The 22,771-nt window shown below is 42.8% G+C and overlaps 1 protein-coding gene across 19 annotated transcripts in view; it reads right to left on the reverse strand.

Annotated features, from left to right (window-relative positions):
- TCF4 (transcription factor 4) overlaps positions 1–22,771 on the reverse strand; it is a 247,603-nt gene that overhangs the window by 120,761 nt on the left and 104,071 nt on the right. For all 19 annotated transcript variants that reach the window (XM_030003630.2, XM_030003629.2, XM_030003628.2 and 16 more), the window contains one exon: positions 4,909–4,973. In XM_030003630.2, coding sequence (XP_029859490.1) covers positions 4,909–4,973 — 65 coding nt within the window. The remainder of the gene's footprint in view (positions 1–4,908; positions 4,974–22,771) is intronic.

Below are 22,771 nucleotides of genomic sequence, written 5' to 3' on the forward strand. Positions count from 1 at the left end.
GCTCAGTTCCACCTACCATTTCATTTCTTCTAGCTCCTTCTGCCTTTACCTCTTTACAGGGCTGACTTACATGAAGCTCTCTAAATAAAGAAGCAGATGCATTGTTCTTCACTACCACGTGCAGACCCTTACTTACCATCTGAGTACCCAACCAAGAATACAGACTAATACAGGAAACTAAAATAAAGTTAGAGAAATCAAGTAGGTGCACTTTTTTTAATACTACTGCCTTCCTAATCCCCCCAAAACCAGCACAATATAAAAAAAAATTGATCTTTGGGGAAATGGTAAGTAGCACAGAATTAAGACAACATGCAAAATCCTGACTTCACTGAATGAAATGAGATTTTTGTCATTAACTTCAATGAAGCCAGTGTTTCAAAAGTGTCTTGACAACAACTTCGGTACATGTTTCTTAGATGACTTCTCTCTAATGGAATTAAATAGTTCCCAAGATAAGCTTTCTTCCATTCCCACTGTAATCAGTGTTGTATTTGCTATGGTTTTCAGTGAGAGCCCAATTGGGCCCTAGGCTCGGAAATAAAAATCATCTTGAAGTAAATGGGTTGCTGTGTATCTGACCTCTTCTCTCATTGGTGTGAACACAGCACAGGGATGAAACCTCAGATCATTGCTGCTCTTTGTGTGAAAAGAGGTTGTTGGTTTTTTTCCTACCAGAAGATTAATAGGTAGCAAGTTCAATATCGTTAGGTATTTAGTTTTCCTTAATTGTTCCAGGAACTCATCTACAGAGAGCAATGCATCACATCTGGAGGTAGCAATTTACCTTTCAGAAATCAACAAAATCTGCATGCTCCTCCTGGGTTTAGGAAAAAGGAGCTCACACAGCTACTGCCACTACTCCAGTCCCTCAGATAACCCAAGGCTTCAGGGGATTCTCAACGATCCGCAGTATCACCACCAATATTTCCTTTGGAATTCACCAAGTTTTCTTCAATATCTTCTGTCTAGATAAGCTAATCTTTCTCAATACATGTGAAAGCACATCCTAGAAATCTTGCAATAGGCTTGTAGCATTTAATTTTCTTTTAAGCCTGAAGGTTCATACTTGTTAATAATTTGGTGGATCCTGATAGTTCTGCAGCCTGGAGAACAGACAACAGATGGTCCAGCCTCATCATTAAGCATTATTCCTTCTGTACCTTTCAGGAATTCGAGAGATTCTTATTTTAGAAATATTTTTTTCTCCTTCCTGTCTGGGCACTGGTCATCTGCTTCACCTACTTTTCCACTATACTTCAAGAGAGTGGATGCTCTCGGTAGAAAGAAAGACCCTATTCCATGGACTGGAGTTTTTATTATTTGCACTTTTATTGTAGTATCTTCCTAATAATCCTCAAATTTTCATGAATGAAACCAAAGAAAAGGAGAGTGGATAGGTATGGTTTTCTCCATCAGTTTTTCATTGACGCTACAGAACCACAGGGCACTGCCACGTAGATATAATCAAGGATCCATCCAGAGAGCCGACCACGTCTGTACCGACTGACTCCTGAGGAAACTCCAGAACTGGTCCACCGAAGTGTGAAAAATAATTATTCAATGCTATTGTTCAGGGAAAAAAAAAACGCATTAACTCTCATACTACAGCCACAGCCATTGGCTTGTTTATTGGAATAAATGTTGGGGTTTTTCTGGTGTCTTGACAGACCGTATTCCCTGGCACAGAGGACAGGCAGCGGCACTGCGGTGCTCAGCATCCCCCCGGTTTGCACTGCCCGTCTGGGCTTATCCTCTTTTTCACACAATATGAAGGAGCTCGCCGAAAGGCTGGAGCTCGTTGGCACTTTCAGGTTTGTCCTCTCCTGCGTTCTGGACCAGAAGAGAAGTCTGGCGAGCAGGAGCGGCGTGTGGACTTCTCCTGCAGGTGGTTGGTGCTGCATGAAAAGACAAGGCAGAAACCGTGCTGCCTGTTTCTGCAGGCAACCGTCCTCGTTATGGCAATTACCCGGCAGTTCCCCACGAGGGGTTTCAGCTGTTTGCTGATCTGTCGCTTGGCCGAGAGAGGCCAAGCCAGGCGCAAGCAGGGCCGGGAGGGGGTCCGCAGCTCCCACCAGCCGTCCCCACGGGATTGATCAGCGCTGCCCCGACCCCGCCACGCTCCCAGCACCGTGGGTGCGGCGATGCTGCAGTAACGTCGCACTGAGTAATTTCTGTATCGTATGACGCTGGGGGTATCTGGCACCAGCTCACTCTCCGCTACCACCAGGAGCAAAATGCTGTGCAAAATGCCACCTCACTTTGGCTGGGACATAGAGCTGAGGATGCTTAAGAAAAAATTATGTGTTTATGGCAAACTGTCTTCTCAAGCCTACAGCTGCACCTCTCTGCCCTTAGATTCCAAGATTAACTTTTTACTCCCAAAGTAAAGAAAATACACATCTGTGTCCTGGAGATATTCACAGATATGGGTGCACAAAGGGGCCACAGTACGAGTCACATTAAGACTCCACACACAAGGCATATATAAACCATATAACTTATTGAAGTATAGTGCCGTTTTGAACTCAGGAACAGTTTCTAACTTACTTGCAGTATCACGAGATCATTCAAACACAGTAAGACTGAAAGAAAAACAAAAAGCAAAATGCAGCAAAGAAAAGGTATGTTTTCAGATGAAATGTGAAACCGCAGCAGACCCAAGAGAGCAGCAGAGCGGGATCTCCAAGAGGCTGGAGCTGCAGAGGAGACAGGTCTCACCCTTGGACGGGTGCTACTACACACTGGGGACAATATCCCCAACGCTGAGCATGCACTGGGGACAGAAACACATCCTGCTACCTCCTAGCAATAGAAAGCGAAAGCATACAAGGATTTTAAAGCAAAGAGCACTAGCTAGAAATGGCTCCTAAAACTAATTAAGAGCTACTGCAGTTGGTTTGGATCAGATGAGGGTAAGGTTACACATGTGACCTTCTGCACTAATCTGTGCTGGTTATTGGAAGTGAAATCACCAAGTCATTTACCAACTCACTGAAGAGTTATGTATGTGAAGGTTCAGTGCATCGCTAACTTTACTTTCAAGGCTTGGCCTGCAAACCTTCACCAGCGAGCATCTCTGCATCCTTCCAGTTTGTTCTACATAGAATTAAACATAGCTAATTGTGCTTTAAGCAAGGCAAAGCAGCCTTCCCTTATCACCCTTCCCGGTCCAAGCTCAGCGTGCAAAACTTTGCACAGGAAACGTCCCCAAAACTCAAAACGACGCGGACGACGACCGGCAAGCGCAGGGGCCTCTCCGGCAGCAGAACAAACCTCACCTCCCTCCGGGCTGACGCCGGCCCCGTTAGCGGAGGGGTAAAGCAGAGCAGCTCCGCGCCGGCCAGCGGAACGGGCCCCGCGGCCACCTGCGCAAGGGAAACTGCCGCCCGCCGCCGGCTCCCCCGACCCTGCCTCCACCTCCGAAACCAGACCCGCAGGCAGGGTCCCGCGCAGGAGCCCACAGCACCGCAGCAGGGGCGCGGGGCTCGCAGCCCAGCTCCCTGCCGCCGCCGCCGCTCCGCGTTCCCGGGATGCTTCCCCTGCGGGGGACGGCTGCGCCCGTCCGTCCGTGGGAGCCCGTCCGTCCGAGGGAGGCCGTCCAGGCGCGGGGGCCGGGATGCGACCCGGGACACGCGGGGCTGCGGAGGGAAGGGGCACGCGGCGACAGCCGGCCGAGAGCACTGCCCCGGCCTCCGGCCGCTACTGGTGGCGGACACGTGCGCACTGTGAACAGAAATTTCTGTTTAATTGCTCAAATGGCTTCATTTTTCTACACTAAATGTTTAAAAAAACACCCAGACCAACAACGTAAGAATAGGCTGTTTCCCCACATTATTAAAGAACACGGACATACAAAAGGAAAGAAGAGATCAAGTATTTTCCTTTCCTATAGGGAAATAATATGCATTTTGGCTGTTTTTTGTTGGTTGGTTTTTGGTTTGGTTTTTTTTTTCCTGGCAGATTTGAACAGTATAAAGCTTTGAATATTAAGAAGGCTATTAAAGTCTTTCAATAGTTTTCCAAAGTGCGAAGCTACTGCACTTAGAAAAAGGAAAGGAAGCAAGCCTAGCACTCTTCAAGAACAAAATGAATTTAAACACACGATTAATATTGCTACTGAAATTAAAAAGAAAGTGTCTTTTAAAAAAATCAATTGTCTTGAAACAAAGCACAGACTTTTGGCTATTGATAGTATTTTTAGACTCAGACTTTCTCTGGAGACTTAAAAGTATGCAAATGCAAAGTGCAGAGAGGCGCACACACACACATGCTATACCTTTGTATTACATTGGCATTTTATTATTTAATTAAACTACTCTTATTTTTCTAGCTCACGCATGCTTCCCTTGAGACGGCTTTGCTGTTAGCCTGCTGGCCTTGACTTCCAGCCAAAAACAATTCAGAAACAAAAAGGGACAACAAATCATATTTTCACAGACATTTTTATCCCTCAATACAACCTTGTTTTCACACAACATCATACAGATTCTATGAAAACTATAATTTATTGCAGTAGCCATCCAAAGCTAGGGGCTGACACAAGCTCTGCGGTGTGTTTCCACTTCTGTAATTTCTGAAGTTGTGCTGTTGGGAAGGACCCGCCATGCTGAACAGTGCGGCATTGTTGCAAGGGACAATAATCAATAGTTCACAGCAGCTCTGACTAGGGCAGTATTAGGTCAACCCAAGTACTCATAGTCTCCAGTAACTGTATCCTGGCTAGAAAAGCTCAGGCAGGAGCTTTAAAACCTGCATTTGCAAATAAAGCCCGTTTCTGAGAAATGCACATCTGCAGCCATCGCCGTTTATGATGGAGCCTATCCCTAAGATGTACAACTTTAAGAAGCAAACCTCATTTATCAGAGTATTTATCACAACGCCTCTGCTGAGCAGACTTTCACTTACCTGGTGGCAACCCTGTAAATTCGAATCTCTTCCATACGATGAGTACGAACCCCTTTCTGTTTTACCTGTTAACAACAAAAAAAAAAAGATGTATAACACATATAAACAGATATATATATATATAGCTTCTCCAAGCACTTTATATGATGTTCACCACATTTTCCTAGTGCTGTTTACATATGTAAAATAGGCACTGCTGACTGCGTAATGCATGTAGGCAACAGAAAGGGATTAACACTTTTTCATGCTGAGGATGGTGATGTGAAATAAACTTCCTAATCTCGGCTGCGCTGCTCCACACACTTCCTGGAACCGGGATTTAACGGGGTTCCACCAGCTGGCTGAAGGTGCGAGCAGACCTCCTCCACACCTCCCCCCCGGCTCGGGGGCTGAGCACCCAGGCTCCCTACCTGTCCCCCACCACCCCGGCGCTGCACCGGGGGCACGGCAAAGCCCCTCACCGGCTCTCCAGACAGCCAGCTTCACACCCAGGAGCTGCTGGGGATGCGGCTCCCCGCTCTCTTTCCCAGGAGGAAATTCCCCCGTGATCAAGGTGGTGATGGAATTTACACCGGGGAAAGACACCGACTGGGAATTTGTCATTTGCCACCAGGGCTGGGGCTGCCCCAGCGGCACTGGGACTGGAGCGAGGGCCCAAGGACTGCCCAGACCCTCTGCCAGCCCTAAGCACCCTTTTCTTTTTCTTTTTTTCCCATGAAGCCTTTAACACTCAGAACCAGCAGCCTGACTTGCAGTACCGGTTACGGTTATGCCATATTTGCAAAGGAAAATAAAGGTTCTTTCAGGTTTGAATGGCCAGACTCAAGCAAAATCAAGAAGGGAAGAGGTGGTTTCTGCAAAGCATTAAGTCATGGCTGAGCAGCACCGCACCACGTGCTCCGGAGACAAAGAGCAGTCAAGAGGGCTGATACAAAACATATTGACACTAAAAGACCACCCTTATGGTGAGGATAATCACGGGAGGGGGGGAGGTATTATCTAACAAAACATCCAAGAACACAGTAAAAATCACTCATAAAATTAAAGTTTTTATTATAGGCTGGGGCATAAAACCCACAACACACAGTACCAGTTACTAGGGACCAGATGCTCAGTTTATCTCTGCGTGCAACTCCCAGCGATGCTGGGGACACCTCTGCACCTAGAAGCCGGGTTCACGTGGCTGCGCACCCCCACGTACAAGAGATGCGGTGACAGCCCCACACCAAAGCCTGCGCCGCCGAGATAAAGCCGCTGTGCTAGCATACCTACCGGAGCCATTAAAAAACGTCCTTTAACTGCGTTTAGAAATATCAGATTATAACGACGATACCCACCGACCTCGCCAATTGCCGGGGCCCGAGCAAGGCAGGCAGCGGATGAGGGGTCCCGAGCTGGCAGTGCTACTGCCCGACGGCCGCACGGCTCTGCTGTGCTCGGTTTTCCCAATGCGATCCAAATTTCGTAAAGAACCCACGGTGAGGCAGGTCGTTAGACAAAGGATGATGGAGTTAATTTTAATCATTCCCAAAATGGTGTGGCCACATTCTGACTCCACAAGCCCTTCCTTTAATATACAGCTACTAGGTTTGATTGCCCTTCAGAGGTATTATTGGTAAAGTTTGACTATTGCAAGTGGCTTGGAATAAAAAAATCACCTTTCTCCTCATCACAGTTTAAGACTCTTGCTTGCTTTTGTTTCTCGATTGGTTTTGGTTTTGTTGTTTTCCACGTGCAGTAGTTACAGGGGAACCTCCAAAATTTATTTGCAATTCATAGGACATTTGCACATGTAATAACTTTTGAAAGCACTTGTATCAGGTTATACAAAAATGATGGATCACCCACTCCATAGCCCCCCTCAGGTTCAGAGTACTGGAAGCCTTTGCAGAAATAATTCAAGATTGAAATGACAATGAAATTTTAATTGTGAATCCCCGAGTCCAATGCCGAGATCGGAAAACAAAATGTCTTGCTGGCACGCCTGGAGTTACGTGTGCTACTTCCCATCACCCCAAGAGGGCCAGAAAGTCGATGCAAATAACAAGCGGTGAGGACGGGGAAAAAAAAAATCCCAAACAGAAAAATAGGGTCGAGGGGAACCAAGTACAAGCAGCGACACAAGGTACTTTGAACGCGCTTCTCGCTGCTGCCTGGGTATCAGTAATCTTCTTTTCTATCGTATCAGACACAGGCAGCCTCATCTTAATTTCAGTTGTTAAAAAATATTTATCCAGATACAAAAATAAACCCACTGCAAATTACAAGTTGTCAGGGTTAAAATCTACTTCTATTTGTGTGGGGGAGGATAAGAGAACAGCATAGACATGAATCATTCTCAGTAATTTGAGTGTTTCCATGACATCAATGGGCACTCGTCCAGGACTCTGTCGAAGTCTGTGAGGTACCAAAGCGGCACAGCAGCCAGCAGGAGATTGACTTTTTTTTTTTAGGATTATGCTCCTTGTAAAGATTTCATCTATAGCATCCACTTTTACCACCAAACAGATAGCTTTGGAGATCATGAGTGAACACATTTCATTCTGATAGTGTAAGCCTTTAACTTTATTACATTTGTTGTTGTTGTTGTTGTTCCCACATACAGCTAGAAATCCGCCTCCTCGATTAAGAACAAATAACCGAAATTCATGAAAAAGTCAAGAAACCGTTAAAAAGATATACATACGTAGATTTTCACTATCAACTGTAATTATGAAATTATCGTACTTTTTGTAATGACACTTCATTGGGGGGGGGGGGGGATATCTTTTGTATAAACTGTCCATTTAAAATTAGCTACACTCTTGATGTTGATTTTCTGCTTAAAATTCACTGGCACATTTGTTTCAGATAATAAAATTTGCAAGAGTGCTGATAATATGCAAGAGTAGGCTCTTTAAGCAACTATTTGTGCTCACAAATACAAAAGCTTCTCCTGAATTTCTACTTTTACTGTACATTATGCATCATTTTCAGTCACTTGAACACCCCAGCCTGTACTGTGCATTTTCCGAGGTTTGCAAGAGCTAAAGATTCTCTCTCCTTTTTTTAAAAAATGTTTTAAAAAGGAGAGAGCGTCTACAGCGATGTAGACACCCGACGCATTCACTGCGGAATTTTCGAGACAACCCTCTAGTACTAGAATGCGGCAGCCGCTGCGGATATTTTTTGGCACAAAGACAATGGTGGCAGTGCCAAGCCCCATGGCTAAAACTACTCAAAAGAGGCATAAGGGTAGCATTAATCGTTCAAGTCTTTTACTGCATGGAGTACTGTTGTCCATATTTTAAAACCTAAAAGTACCCGTTAGTAATATTTGTTGTAAGCCAGGAAAAAAAAAAAAAAAAAGAAAAAAAAAGGGAGCCTGAAATAGAGACGAATAACAAATCTTGTCAGACATCTGATTAATTTTTTCTACCTAGAGGACCAAATGCTAAAATGTGCCATTTGTTACCAGCACTCCGAACACGCAACACGATCTATACCCTTCCGTGGCTTTATGATCTGACAATTGAAACAAAGCTCCATGGAAGAAGTTGACCTACAAAGGCTGGTGAATAACTTTCAAGTATGCACTTGTTCTTTAGGTAAGGCAGAAAAAGCATCTCCATTATTATCAGAGGCAATAACTTAGCGTGTGTGTAAATATATATATATTCAATTAATAGACACAATGCATGCCAATCAAAGGAGAGACAAAGAAAGAACTACATGCAGCTCCTGTTTTCTGACAAACACTGAATCTCAAGTCTCTGCTCTCTAAATACCTCTAGAAAAAAATACTGCTTATCTTCACTAAACTAAAACAATTGCTTCATAAATATTTTGTTTGCATTTTTGTTTAACTGTAGAAAATAAAGGCAGCACAGGATTGCCAATCAATCAATAAAGAAGCCACTTGCCTTTCCATGGTGTACTTTGAAAAATTAATCAAATTAAGTAGAAAATTTAAGCAACTTCCAAAGCACAAATGCAAGTCATCTGATTCCCCACTCTCTTTTCCCCTGCCCTGGGAGATAGGGCACCTTGGCTTTTTTCTGGTAGGCAGAATGAGAGGCATGAGGCAACTCTTTCCATCTGTAGAGAAAAGGAAGTGAAGCTGTTTCTATAAATGACTTCAATTCAATGTTTACATTGATTTCATGTTTGACATATTTTTTGAGAGATGAGTTCGATCAGAATATTCTAATTCAGGTTTCCGCTGCCCTACATTTGGGGTTTAATTCTTGGTTAGACTGAAGAAGGGAAACCTGTCTGAGGAAAGAAAAAAAAAAAAAAAAGTAATTGTATTAGGGATTGGAATTTTAATGGCTGCAAATTTTGGTCTGTTCAGGTCTGCAATTTTGCTTAAACCCGTTTCTTATTTTATTACTGCATTTCTAGCATTTTTGAAAATTAATGATTGTTCCCTCTGATCTTGGATGTCTCAAATGCATCCTGAAGGGACCCCAATCGACTCCCCTACAGAGAATGACAAATTAAAGGAGAAGCCAGTGTCAAAGTCAGACCAGGTATGAGGAACACAGAGCTGGAGCATATTTGGGAAAAAGTTCTGAGCAACTGAAGAATGGGCTGAACTTTATAGTTCCAGATTTGTCTGTATATAACGAACACACACGTGTTATCAGCCGTAGCAGGGTTTATTTGCATTGTGATGAGGATCATGAAACAGTTTACTTCTGCCTTAATCTACAGTTCCTGCATTCAAAATTCTTATGCTTGTTGAAGTTTGGCTGCACGAGAAAGGGAGGATTTGAGCACTCCAGGGAGCGAGTGCGGGACTCATCTCAGTGCTCACTAGCGTGAGTGAAGGTCTCCGACCACCAGACCTGCCTGACACGAGGACCGCCCCTGCACAGTAACTTCTGCCAGTGACAGCCACGTTATCAGCACTGCTTTTTTTTTGCCTCAGAGATTTGAAAACCTGACTCATTTCAGCAGAGAAATCAAGCTAAAATTTGTATAGAATTATAAATTATCCGAGGAAAAACCTCACTGCAATAAATGAGCCATGGTACACTATACATCCTATACCTATAAGCACCTCGCTCTCGGAGAAATGTATACACCCTGTGCTCTCCATGGACAGCCTCCCAGGCCTTGCTATCTTTTGCCCTTGACAGAAAAAATAGCCTGCTCATGTTTTCATCAGAGGAGCCAGCAGGTAGCTTCTTTATTTTTTCAGAACTTTTGAATACGCTCTTCTTTAAAAGAGAAAGGAAAAAAAAAAAGGGGGGGGGGGGGGGGGGAGAAGGAAGCAAAAATTAAAAAAAAATATGCCTTTAGTATTAAATGAAATTTTTTGGACTCTTACTTGAGGGACGCAAATCCGAATGCCGTCCCCGGCACCGGGGCTAACAGCTGGCTCGAGGCTTGTCCCCCTTTGTGCGACAGCTAGTTTTCCAAGCAGCCCGGCGTCTCCTCGACTGCTAACCCGGGCAGGGAGCGGTGCTCGCCGGCACAGCTCCCGGGCAGCGCAGGCAGGGAGCTGGCAAGGGAACAGGCAGCCCTTGTGCTCGGGCTGCGGGGAAAGGTGAGGCGTGGGGGCAGGCACGGAAAAGGTTCGGAAGGCATCGTCCCCGCAGACCCGGGGGGGACAAGCGGGTCCGAGCAGTGGCTGCTGACATCAGGGGTCCGGCTGCAATTTCTCCTCTTCCAACGTTTAAACAGCAGAGAGAGTTGCTTAGCTTGGCTAAGTTACTAACTCCGGCTTGACCCGGGTTATATATACGTACTTCTCCAACAGTAGCGCACTTACCGGCATAGGATATACAGTCAAAATACCCTATTTATTTCAGCGAGGTTTTGAACAGCGTATTTTACATCACAAAGAATCTCATCCGATGGTAATGGAAGTATCATGTTAATGAGCTATTTCTGCTTTGTGCTATATGTGAAGTACAGACAATAAGAAAGAAATCTAATAGATTTTAAGCAAAGTTTGCGCAATAACGTTCGCAAAATAGCACAAATGACGTGGCATCTGATCCAGGGAAGGTCCACAAACTAGATACAAAGCTAAGGGATTAATCCCAATAATTCGAATGGCATCACACCCCAAAATGTAGCACAATGCTAGGGGAAAGAGATCTTTTTGACATGAAAGAGGATTTTTGCACTTACACTAATGTGCAGTAAACAGTAATGGTTCTTAAAGAGATGTTATGATGCCAGAGCAAGTACCATTACAAAGGGAGATTTTTTTTTTAAACAGTACCATCAAAATGCAAAGGAAATTAAATCCTAAAACCTACACTAAAATAAAGCTACAGAGCTGACTTGAACAACCTAAAGCAAGGAAATTCAGAGCAGAAGTGGTACTTCACCACTGACTCACCTCACTAGTCTAGCGCTCATGCTTAAACAGGCAAGGTTATACGTATCTGCATCTATACATACATACATACATATATATCGATGGGAAGGGCTGTGCTGCGTGCTGAAGGGTATCCCACACGGTGCTCTCAGCAAGCTTTGCCCCGTGCCCTCCGTGGGGCTGATGGCTTCAAGCACAGGGACGTGACTGACCCCGGTGCTGCCCACCCCAAGCTCCACGGTCCCTTCTACGCATATTCGGTTGCCCCGTGAAAATACCAGACACATTTTTTTGTCACTGATCTCAGTGCATGAGATACTGGACCCAAACCAAAAGACTAAGGCAAATTGCTCAATCTATTTCTGTAACCCACCAAATAATAGCATCTATTACAGGGCAGAATGTGATTTCTCTGTTTGCGTGCTTTTAAAAAAAAATAGCTGTGGCAAAACTATACTTGAAACTATAAGGATATGAAGAGAGAATATTGAAGACTGTATTCTACCAGACTTATATTAAATGGTCCCTTAGTCCTTGACTAGTCCCACCAGAATCAATTAGATTGTAAAAATTATCCCACTATCCCATAAAAGAAAGCTTTGAGGCTAATAGTTGGTTATTTGCCTGGCTGGTACAGCTGAATTACAGGATTGAAGGTGACTAATCCAGTCAGAACAAGCTCACTGCACCCTTTGCAACAGGTTTTCAGCACCTTGAAGTTAATCAGAGGATACACAGGTATTGCCATTTCGTAGCCATCACTGCAATTGTGCAACCAATAAATAACACTGCGTTCTGCGGACAAGGAACATTAATGAGCTTAATATCAAGTACACGCGCTAATTGAGACCAGAAAAATAAACTTTCATAATTAAATTAGGTATTTAAACAAAACAACTGTTTATTTCATGCTGTCTGTAGAAATTATATTTAACGAGTTGAAGAAACCTTCAAGACTTCTCACTGTCGAGGACCACCACATTTGTCTCGCAGAGCCTGATGCTGCATGAATGGCCACGTTCAGTAAGTCCAGAGCAACCGGGCACCTACACTCAAAAGCCGTGAATGGAAGAACATTTATGGGAGACAATCCTTCATTTAGAGGGAAGATGCATCTGACTTCATAAACATCTTTAGTCTCCTTTCCTTTTCATATCTGCATGGAATTTCAGTCTAGAGGAAATAATTATGATCATCTAAGTATGAACACCTGTATCACTCTGGAAATAGGCAAATTTATTTTGGAGAGAAACAAAAACTCTAAGAAAACCCATTCACCATGTTTTGCCCTTCTCATTCTTGGAACATACAATAGTCAAAAGATGGGCAGGGGATGAAGACAGGCATTGGAGGAAAAAAAAAAAGGCATTCTCTAATACTAGCGAATTGGAATAATAAAAAGGGGCAACATTTTCATAGAGATACAAGACAAAAACATGTTGTAATAATACTCCAGACCTGAAAGCAACATACAAGAATTGAATGTAAAGCACTGCACATTGGTTTATCCTAAGTAAGCCTCACAGGGCTATTTTAAATTGAAATACACTGCAGGGTGATCCCTCATCATTTGTTCAGGGACCAGTTCAGGAGATCTTTATCATGTATCTGGAAACCTGGGTTTTCACTCAAGCATGAAAACAGAATCGCTTTAAAACAAGTTAGATAAGGATCTAAGGCCATGAAAGACACAGAATTGAAAGAGGACAATAAACCTTCCTGCAGCCCAAGTCTGGGCTCTAAATCTTTGGTCTGTAAACCACCCCTATCTAGTAGCGTTTATTAAAAGGCTACTAAAACAAACCATGTTGGACATGAGCAAGGATAAAGAGATCAAAAGCCTTATCGTTCAGATTGGGGATCAGATCTACACCTCAGCATGATAAACAGCACCCATTCTTATTAGACGGCTGCGTTCTTTCCAAAGTGACAGAAAAGGCGACATCTCGGGGCTCGGGGTGACCCTGCGCTCCGGCAGCAGGACCACCAAACCCGGCGGGCCAGCCCTCCGCACCCCAGCGCTCGGCTGCTGAGCCCACCCCTCCTGCCTGAAGCCCGAATTAAGTCTACAGCATCATCTACACACCAGAAAGAAGGAAACAAATGCTGACCACAAGCACGCATGGACCCATTTTACAAGCCTGATGGCAAAGATAAATTTTCAGGTTTTAATACCAAAAGCATCGATGCCTTTCTAGCAATTTCCCTCCTGGTTTTCGCCCGTCTTCACAAGCTCTCCGCATATATAGACAGAACTACCTGAGTCTCTAATGCTGCCTTACATTGAGATTAAATACTCAATTATACATTTCTACAGAAACGGTATTTATTTGTAGTGTTGTTCAGTACAGAAAATAAAATTTAAAAAGGCTAGCATTTATTTTTGTTATAATTTTGATGTTTTAAAAACAACAGATTGGATAATTTGAATTAGCTAAGCAGACAAAACGAACTACAAGCTTCTCAGTGTATGGCAAAACATCAGGAATGATGTGGTATTAAATATACTGTAACATTATGAAATACCCAATAGTCTCAAATCAGTAATATCCAGCAGAGGGCATGCATACCCTAATAAGATTTTTACACTTGAGAACTGACATTTCCTAAACATTTCGGGAACAAGCAATTTGGGCTGAGAATACAGGCAAACTCATAGCATCAGTACACACGCTCTCCAACACTATCAGATCAAGAATGATAAAGCTCTCTCGTGAAGACACCTATGAATGTTGATTCCTGCACTGAACAAAAAAAAGTCCTTGAGAGGGGGATTTCCCACTTCTACCAGCTGACAATTTTTCTTTTGCTGCCAAATGCAAAGACAACCACCTTTGTACAAAAAAAATTACTGTTCCTCAATACAAACTTCATACCTGCAAGGAAAGCTACCCTGAAAAGCAAAATTCAGATTGATTTACAAATACTTTATTCTTCACAGGTGAAATATCAGCTGCGCTAATATCAAATAAAACTGAGTATCTTTAGCAGGGCCAGATTTTTATCCTAGATTCTTAAATTACTTCACAGAATGGGACAGCAATGTTAGGCATGGTTTCTAGTCAATATTTTACTGGTTTTTACTATACTTAAGTGAGAGGAAATTTTTAAAAAAACTGATGCAGGGAAGAATTTGTCATTTGTCACATTTGTTTCAGAAGTCACTTGCTTCAGTTTATATTATAGAAAACTTGACAACGTCTACCCGTACTTTAGAGTCCACCAGTGGAAGCACTTTATTCACAGCTGCCGAACCAAGTCCCCCCTTCCAACCCCGGCAGGTTCCCTGTGTTCAGCGAGGTACAAACACACCAAGGAGAAACGTCCACTGCCTCTTGCAACCACAAAACGTATGACGGTAATTAACTGCTACTGGCCCATCCATAGAGATGATCACGCCCAACCTTAACCTCTACTTTAATGCACAGAGTAATGGCTATTTGGATTCCTTATCAGATAATATATTTTTTTAAGTTTCAGTAGCCCTGGGAGATGAACTTAATTTACAAGGTCTACAAGGCAGGCAGCTTAGGTTACATGTAGGTCACAATAAATAATACTCATCCCTTGGCCGGCGTGAGCTGCGCCGCCACTGCCTAAGTTGAAATGACAAGCCTTTATTATTCCTAAGCACTTGATTCTGAAACATTTGCACAATCTGTTAAGTCCAGACAAATTTAAATGGTTCTGACATGCAGCCTGCTAGGGTCAGTGACAGGGATAATGCCTCTTTACGTGGGTAAAATTTTGTGGCATATAGGTCACTCTCTTAAGGGGAATCAACTGTGTGTCTCTTCTTTGCATTTCCACCACAATCCTTCATCCTGCAGCCTGGAGCTGAGAGTGAAATGCAAGAAAGGAGCCGAACGCTCAAAGCAAAAATCTGCTTCCAGGACAATCCATTATATCTGACAAGTTAAATGTTCCATGGTAGACCATATGGCATCGGAGCAGGGCCGACGATGGAAGAGGGAAACTCAGCAAATGCATCACAATTAAGGAGTTTGACTATAGACTTTACTTTGATTTACTTTATTTTTTATTAAATTTTGGATATTGTAGTCTTTCAATTTTCATATAGCCCTTCCAAAGCCTCTACCTGATCTACCAAGATAGCTATACACAAACAGGTGGTTTGCCAAAATTGTTTTCTCCAAAATCTTGTGGTCTTCGTTACTTTGAATAGTACTCCTGATCAAGCCATTTTTATACCTGGCAAATTTGCTAAGTGTAGGACATTTCTATTATTAACAAGCATAAATGTTATTAGTAGCTTGAAGACCAAAGAAAAAGTAAAGCTGGAAAAAACCAAGAAAACAGCATAAAATCCCTGTCCCCAAAGCCTTGGTGGTAAGTTCTCAGTAGAAATATCACCCCAACGAAGGGCTGGGATGCCTGACACTGAGGGCTAGCAGGAGGAGGCATCCTGGAGTCATCCTACTGAAACCCACCACGATCTCTAGGTATGTATTTTTTTAACAGATCGGCCCCTTTTTGTCAGGAGAACTCCTACATAGGCAAGATAACAGCACTGATGGTCTGAAAGATCTTCTCCATCTTCAAGGTCCATGACTTTACGATCTATGGCGCAAACGGTGGAGCTACGCGCACCCCCCCGAGCCTTCTCACCGTTCAACGTTACGTATGTGTTCGTTACACACATGCACACAACTAGATCCAACTCTGAACGATTACCAGGCATGAGCCCACAGCTGCCACAGTTGGGTTTTTTTATTGTTTTGATTACCAAATCATACTACTGAATTAACCAAAGATGCGAATAGTAAATTAACCCTTTCTGTAAGGCACCCACCACCCATAATCACTTTCTTTTGAAGAGCCTAAATCTTGGGCTCTTACGAAGGAATCCTTGTAACCAGCTGCTGCAGCAGCGGATTGGGAAACCACATGAACTGGGAATACTGGCTTTGCCACACCTATGGAGATTGATCTTGACTGACATAAATAACAAATGGACCAATTAGAAGAAAAACCATGCAAATTAGCTGCATGTAATGAAGTTCCTAAATAATTTGGAAACGCAGTGCTGAAAACAGTAACTAGTATTTCCAGAACTCCTTACAAAGACTCTCCTCTTTGTAAGAGGACAGAAGGACTTCTGTAAACTTGTCGTTATTCTGGTCCACTATCATGCAGGTCTGCTATCGTTCAGAAATAAAATCTGCAGAAATAACTGCCTAACCATTTTTGGGCAATGCCCTGGGGTCACGATGCAAAAATAAAGTAGGTAACCAAAGTTACATCCTTATTTAGGCATTTAAATAAAGTCTCATAGGCACGAGAAAATCCAAGCCAATGTCACTGGTGGCAGTGGAAGCTGCTGGTACACAACTCACCAAAACAAACCATTTGCTGGGCTCTGGAATTGGGAACCTAATTTTAAGCACTTATTTTTGTAATCCCCCCCCCTTTTTTTTCCCCAGTTTTGACCTTGTAAAGGCTGAGCCAACACTGCTACCAGTAAGGGTCCATCCTGCCCAGTGCTGGGATCAACAGACACTTCCCAGAGATTTCCAGAGGGATCACACAGGAACAGGGAAACACCTTCACTGAAACCAAGGGGCATTGAACCCAGTACGCCCACGGCCAAACTGTGCCTTTCTAAGCCCGAAATAGCATGTTGTCACTGCTTAATTATTCAGTAGGTTTGTAATATAACTTTTTTTTCTCCTAGTATTAAATGTGTTCTTATTCAGAATGAGTTTTTCTCATCATTTTTAAGGCTTAAAACAAATAATTTTCCAAATTACTTTCATTCTACCTCTTATCAAGGCTTGCGCCAACGTCCCCTCTTCCAGGGACGGCATTGCCCTGATGCCCACCAGCCATCCCACCAGCAGGAGCCATCAGACGACCAGGGAGGTTCTGGGGTCTGCTGGGGAACATCGTGAATCATTTTACGGAGGACCTTGGTAGTTTTCTGCACAGGGTTACACAGTGCTGTGCCTGTCTCACAAGACCCCCTGAAAAGCCCATCGTCTACACTGACAGAGACCAATACAAATTTAAGTTTAAATGCATCCCTATTTCAAGATTTCAGGAAATTGGGATTTAAAAAAAAAAACCAAACAATCATTAATAGGAATACTGGGGGTCACTTTACTGAAGCAGTCATTAATGAACTTTTAAAACATCAATTTCAGTGGGGAAAAAAAAGGTAATTTTTCAAAAATATATTTGTATTTTGTTATTCCTTGTAAGAAAGTGGTTCTAGATTACTTTAAACATATTATTGTTATTTCTATATTTTTGTGAAACCATCATTGGTTTTGCTACCATGAACAAAGATTAAAGCAAAAAACCGGAAAAAATGCTTTAAAAATTTTGAAAATTTTTACATAAATCAGTAAGTTACTATTTTGAACTTGATAGCTCAGGACTACCCCAGGCAGAAAGGCAAGGTGAACGGCAGGCAGTACCCTTGATGTGCTGGCAGAACAAAGACCATTATGAAACCAATGCTGAAAAAGAGTCGGATCCATTGCTATAGTGCTGCAGTTCTTCACACAGATCTTAAATTTATTATTGATTTAGCATTTAGTACTGCAGGCACTGGAACAAAGACCCCTATGATTATAAATGCATGCTTTTGTGGCACGTGCTTTAATTTTAAAAAGGGTACTTTTTTTTCCCAAAGATCCTGCATATTAAAAGGACATCAACTTCTTAAAAAGTCACACATCTTTCAAAATGTGTTTTTACAATTTAAGGTTACTGTCAGAGATGACAGAGAAGGATTTCTGGGTTGGTTTGTTGGGGGCTGTCACAGAGTATATTAGAGTTGCAACCAGCCGCGGGTCTCATCCTGGCACAGGGAGAGGCGGGCACCCTGATGGGCAATTTACCCCCAGCAGGCCTGGGGAAAAGCAGGAATCGTGGTCATCCTCGGCCCTGCCACGAGGGACACGCGTGGGAAAACCTGCTCGACATGCCCACGGGAGCTCGATGCGGAGGCAGGAATGGAACCATCCCGTGCGTCTGGAGACAGCCTTCCTCAGCTCCCGAGTACTTTGCACGCTTAAGGGCAGTTTATTTTGTACGTGATTTCACTGTTTTCACAGAAAAATTCCCAGGCACCGCCGCAAAAAGTGCATGTGCCATTCTAAACTATTTATTGTTTAATTGGGCACATACCAAATAGATAATGGCTCTTTAAAACACTCCTGGCATCGGTGAGCCACTGGGCGAGCACCACCGAGAAGACAAACGGTTTAAAATTGATGTTTTCTGTAATACAGCTCTATAGGCTCACGGAATAAACTCGTTGCTTCACGATATTCTAACCGATGTGACTACCTGCTTGGCTATCCAAAGCAATAGATGTGTACACATAAATGAAGCAGAGAAGGGAGATGGAAAGAGAAATACGGCTAAATTCACACCAGTAAAACAAAACAAAACGAGGCAGGTATTTGTGCTTTCTAGATTCCACTACTAGATCCTGATTAACATTTTTATTACTAATTAAAATGTCCATACAGTAAAACAACACCTGATCCAAGAAGCTTTTAAGTACAGCAATTGTCAGTGTTGGACTTCTGCATTTCATTAGCAAATCTGAAATTTTAGCCTGAATTTATTTTCAAATGCACTGTTTTCTGAGCCATTAATGAAAGATAATAAAGACTTTAGCAAAGTATTTACTTGCCCTATATCATGGTTTTAACCAAAAGATGTTTAAAAACAAGGGAAAAGCAAAGTTAAAAAAACCAACTACTGGAACTATTCTTTGTCTTCTTATCAGAAAGTTAAATACACCAGATACAAAATTTAATGCAGCTAAAAATTAGTCCAAGTACAAGCCTAGTGTGTTGTTAGTGTCCAAAATTCACCCACTTCCATGAAGTGAGTACTGGAGACCCAACACAGAGAACCTGCCATAGGAAAGTGTTTCAGAACCTCGCTTGGACACCAAGTCCACACCGGGGCACAAGTTTTACACATTTGGGATACTAGGACGGAAAAGCCAAGCTACGCCTGATACTCCTGGCATGCACCGTTGGCATTCTTGTCTCATCGGTCCTTCTGGCAATGTCAAACGGGTGACGCAGGACAAGGAGGTCGGTCGCAGCATCTCTCCGAGGACGGTCTCAGCAGTGCTCGCTGGCTGCAGGAGCAGCTGAAAACTTTGCTCGCCTTAAATTCTGCCATCGAGCAAGAGCTCAGCCACGAGCATCTCTGCAGCCAGCACGCTGGCCGCACCCAGCTGCGTGGGGAAAGGCAGCAGTCATCAGTCTGCTCCCCGCCAGAAAACCCTAGGTGTCTGTCTCCCAGAAAAAATGACTCTATTTGCTGTGTTACTTCACCTGCACAAAATACATTGCTGGGCCTTGTGCAGGGAGAGGTGTAATGATCCCGATTTCTGCTTGAAAATAGAAAGCTCCCAACTGACCTAGATGGACATTAGAGCCATAAGAACCTGTTAAACTCCAGCAAGAATCATTTATTTATTTTTTGCCTGAGAAATAACAACTTATCCATTGCACTTTGTTAAGCACCCTGCTACGTGTATTTATGACAAATACGCTTTGATTTTCAGAAACTTTGAACCTTGTAGCTCCTTCTGTGGACGATCAGTAGTTCTGAATTATTACACTAATGAATTCTAATAAAAAAATACGCTTATAGAAAATTTTCTCACAAAGGTGGTGGTAGACTTAACACAGAGAAGCTAGGTATCACTGTCACCTGCAAAACAGCCAGACAGAAGAAAGTTCCAAAAATTTTAACTTTCAGCCGTCTTCAAAACCCTTTAACATAGTGCTGTAATTTCTTACTATCAGGAATAACTCCTGGTAAGACCAGGGTTGGTTCACCCTAGACTTTCCACTTTCTGCCTTAGCAACTGCAGCAAATATTTCTACTTCTGACAATAAATTATTAGCTAGTTTGCTGCTTGTTCCCAGATGAATTCTTACTGGAACGATAACATTCTGAAAAGGTAAATTTTTGAACCAGGGCAGAACTTGGAACAAGCTTTGCAAGTGTTAAAGGACTCACACAGAAATTGCAAGGGCATTTTTTTAAAGGTAAACCACAAGTGCCAATCAAATCAGGACTTTTCTATGGATTGGAAAAAGAAAGCCGTCTTTCACAGGAAACAGTGTTATTTCCCAGAAAACAGAAGAAATATTGTATAGGTTTCTGGAATTAAAGCATAAAATGTCCTGGTTAATTATGAAATGTATTTACTATAAAAATGAAGAGGATGCCAAAATGGGCCTGAAAAAGTATTTTAGAAAAAAAAAAATCCGAAATTAGAAGGATAAGACGACAGTCTGATCTTCTTGGGTTTTATCGTTTACCAGAGTTTGAAACCCTGGGATAATTTCTTCTTCTCCCCTGCAAAAGCACTGAGAACCTGTGAATGCTTTGTTATAGCTGGTGCTCCCACAGCCTGCCAGGATGGCTATGGGAATGGGCTTCTCACTACGAAATACTGCAACGATGAAAAAATTATCCAATTATTTATTTTTTTCTTTTTTTTTTTTTTTTTAACACTGCTGAGCTGTTTATTTCTTCTAATCCAGTAAATTCTTTTTTTCCCCTTGGAAACAGTCACTAATTTCAGATGCATCACTTTAAGGCCTGATTTTCAGAAGAATGAAGTATTCATAACTTAAAATAAAGTTTATGAGAGCACTCTGGTTTCCTCAAAGGCCCAGGGTGTCACACAGTGCACGCTGAAATCAGCAGTCAGCTCTGAATATTTTACCCCAAGTGCCCTGTGATTTTATACGATCAAATAAACACAAATAAAATATATGGCGTGCTTATATACAAAGGCTTCTCTCCCTTCATGCTAAGAACAAAACCATCTCTCTCAGTCCATTCAAGATCCCATTGCTTCCCATTCACCTTAAATTAACAACAAAACAAAACAAAACAAAACAAAAAAAAAAAAAATCTTTTATTCAGCTCCTCCCCAAGGAAAAACATACAAATAAGGCCTCTATGATTATTTTTTTTTAAGGAGCCTGTATGGTAGAGATGCATTTAAGCTTGATAATGTATTCACAGTTTCTTTGTAGCTTTCTAACTACAAATACTTCTGACCTTACTCCTGCCAGCAGCTCCACTGAAGTCAAGAGGACTGGCTGAGTAAGAGGACAAGCATTATCTGGCCCTTACCAAGGCAAGCTCCAATTCCTTACTAGTAGAAAATGAACTAATGTGAAGCTTATCTGTAACACCACCAGTTCAGATTGTTAAGACCACTATTCCACCAGCACACTGAGGTCCCACCGAGGACCAGGAACATGTATGAACTGCTGTACAAAGTAAAAATGGCCCCTCGTTTTAAGAAATAATTGTGAAAAAACTACGCAGGCGGAAGCTTTTATGCTTTCCTGCTATTTCTTTTAAGCCAGGGGGTATCTCTGCAATATAAATCTGCCTCCCAATAGCTCGCTAAAACAAGGATAAACTGGGACGTATAGGAAATACACCAGCGGTCTCACTTCGGTTCTTAGCAGAAGCGTACCCGGCTTCCCAAACCCGCACCCGCAGTAACGCCTGCCGCCGCTGCAGCCTCCCGAGCCGGCCCGGGTCCCCCCGCGCCCCACGGCAAAGGCACGCTGCCCACGCAGCGTGGGCAAGCCTGGCCGGGGAGCGCGGCGCTGCCAGACCCCTCTGTCCCGTGGGTAGGTGGAGTGGCAGTGTTAGGGGATGCCAATCTGGCACCTCCAGAAAGAACAGCATTTACAAAAAGCAGTAGTCATTAAAAGATGTGCTTTTTAAAACTATGGGTTTGGGGGTTTTGGGTTTGGTTGGCTTTTTTTTTTTTTTTTTGAAGCAAATGTTGAACTTCTAAAATTAAAACGTTATGTGTCTAAACAATCAAATGTGTTTTTAACTTATTCTATCACTTCCTCATTTACACTTTTTAAAAATGGCCAAGGATTTCACATGAGGTCGTTTCAACAATACCAGGAAAGTTTCTTAAGTCACAGATTTTTCACTGAGCCCAAAGACACAGACTTTGGGGGAAAAAAAGAACCAATCGCAGCAGGAATCTCTTTAAAAGGAAACACAAAAAGAAACACCATCTTGAACAGTCTCTCAGCAATAGTTGTACCGTATATAAAGGAAATAAAAAGCTCTCTAAAATGTAAGAATGAACCTATCTATTCAGATTGCTTACAGGTGACATTACACCATCTGCTTGGGCAGTTTGCCCATACAAAAGGAAACCATACCAAAAAGTAAAACCTGATGCATTTTAAAGAAATCGTTATGCAAAAAATACAAATGATTTTATATAGAAGTACAAATTAAGTTACACAGGACCGAGCTCCAAAAAGTTCTTAAAAATCCAACGATCTGTGCAGAATTGATGCTCAAATAGCTCATGGGAAGAGAAAAGAGAAAGCTCTTTTCCCCGACCTGGGAGGTGCGGTACTGCTCTGGACCAGAACGGCTCAGCACCCCCCGCACACACAGAGGTGTCCCTGCGAGCAGCGTCGCACCTTCCACCTTCTCGGAGAGGGACGCGTGCTGCTCTGCCCAGTCCCGCCCAGGTAGCGG

The sequence above is a fragment of the Aquila chrysaetos genome, chromosome Z (genome assembly GCF_900496995.4).
Source record: "Aquila chrysaetos chrysaetos chromosome Z, bAquChr1.4, whole genome shotgun sequence".
Classification (NCBI taxonomy): domain Eukaryota; kingdom Metazoa; phylum Chordata; class Aves; order Accipitriformes; family Accipitridae; genus Aquila; species Aquila chrysaetos.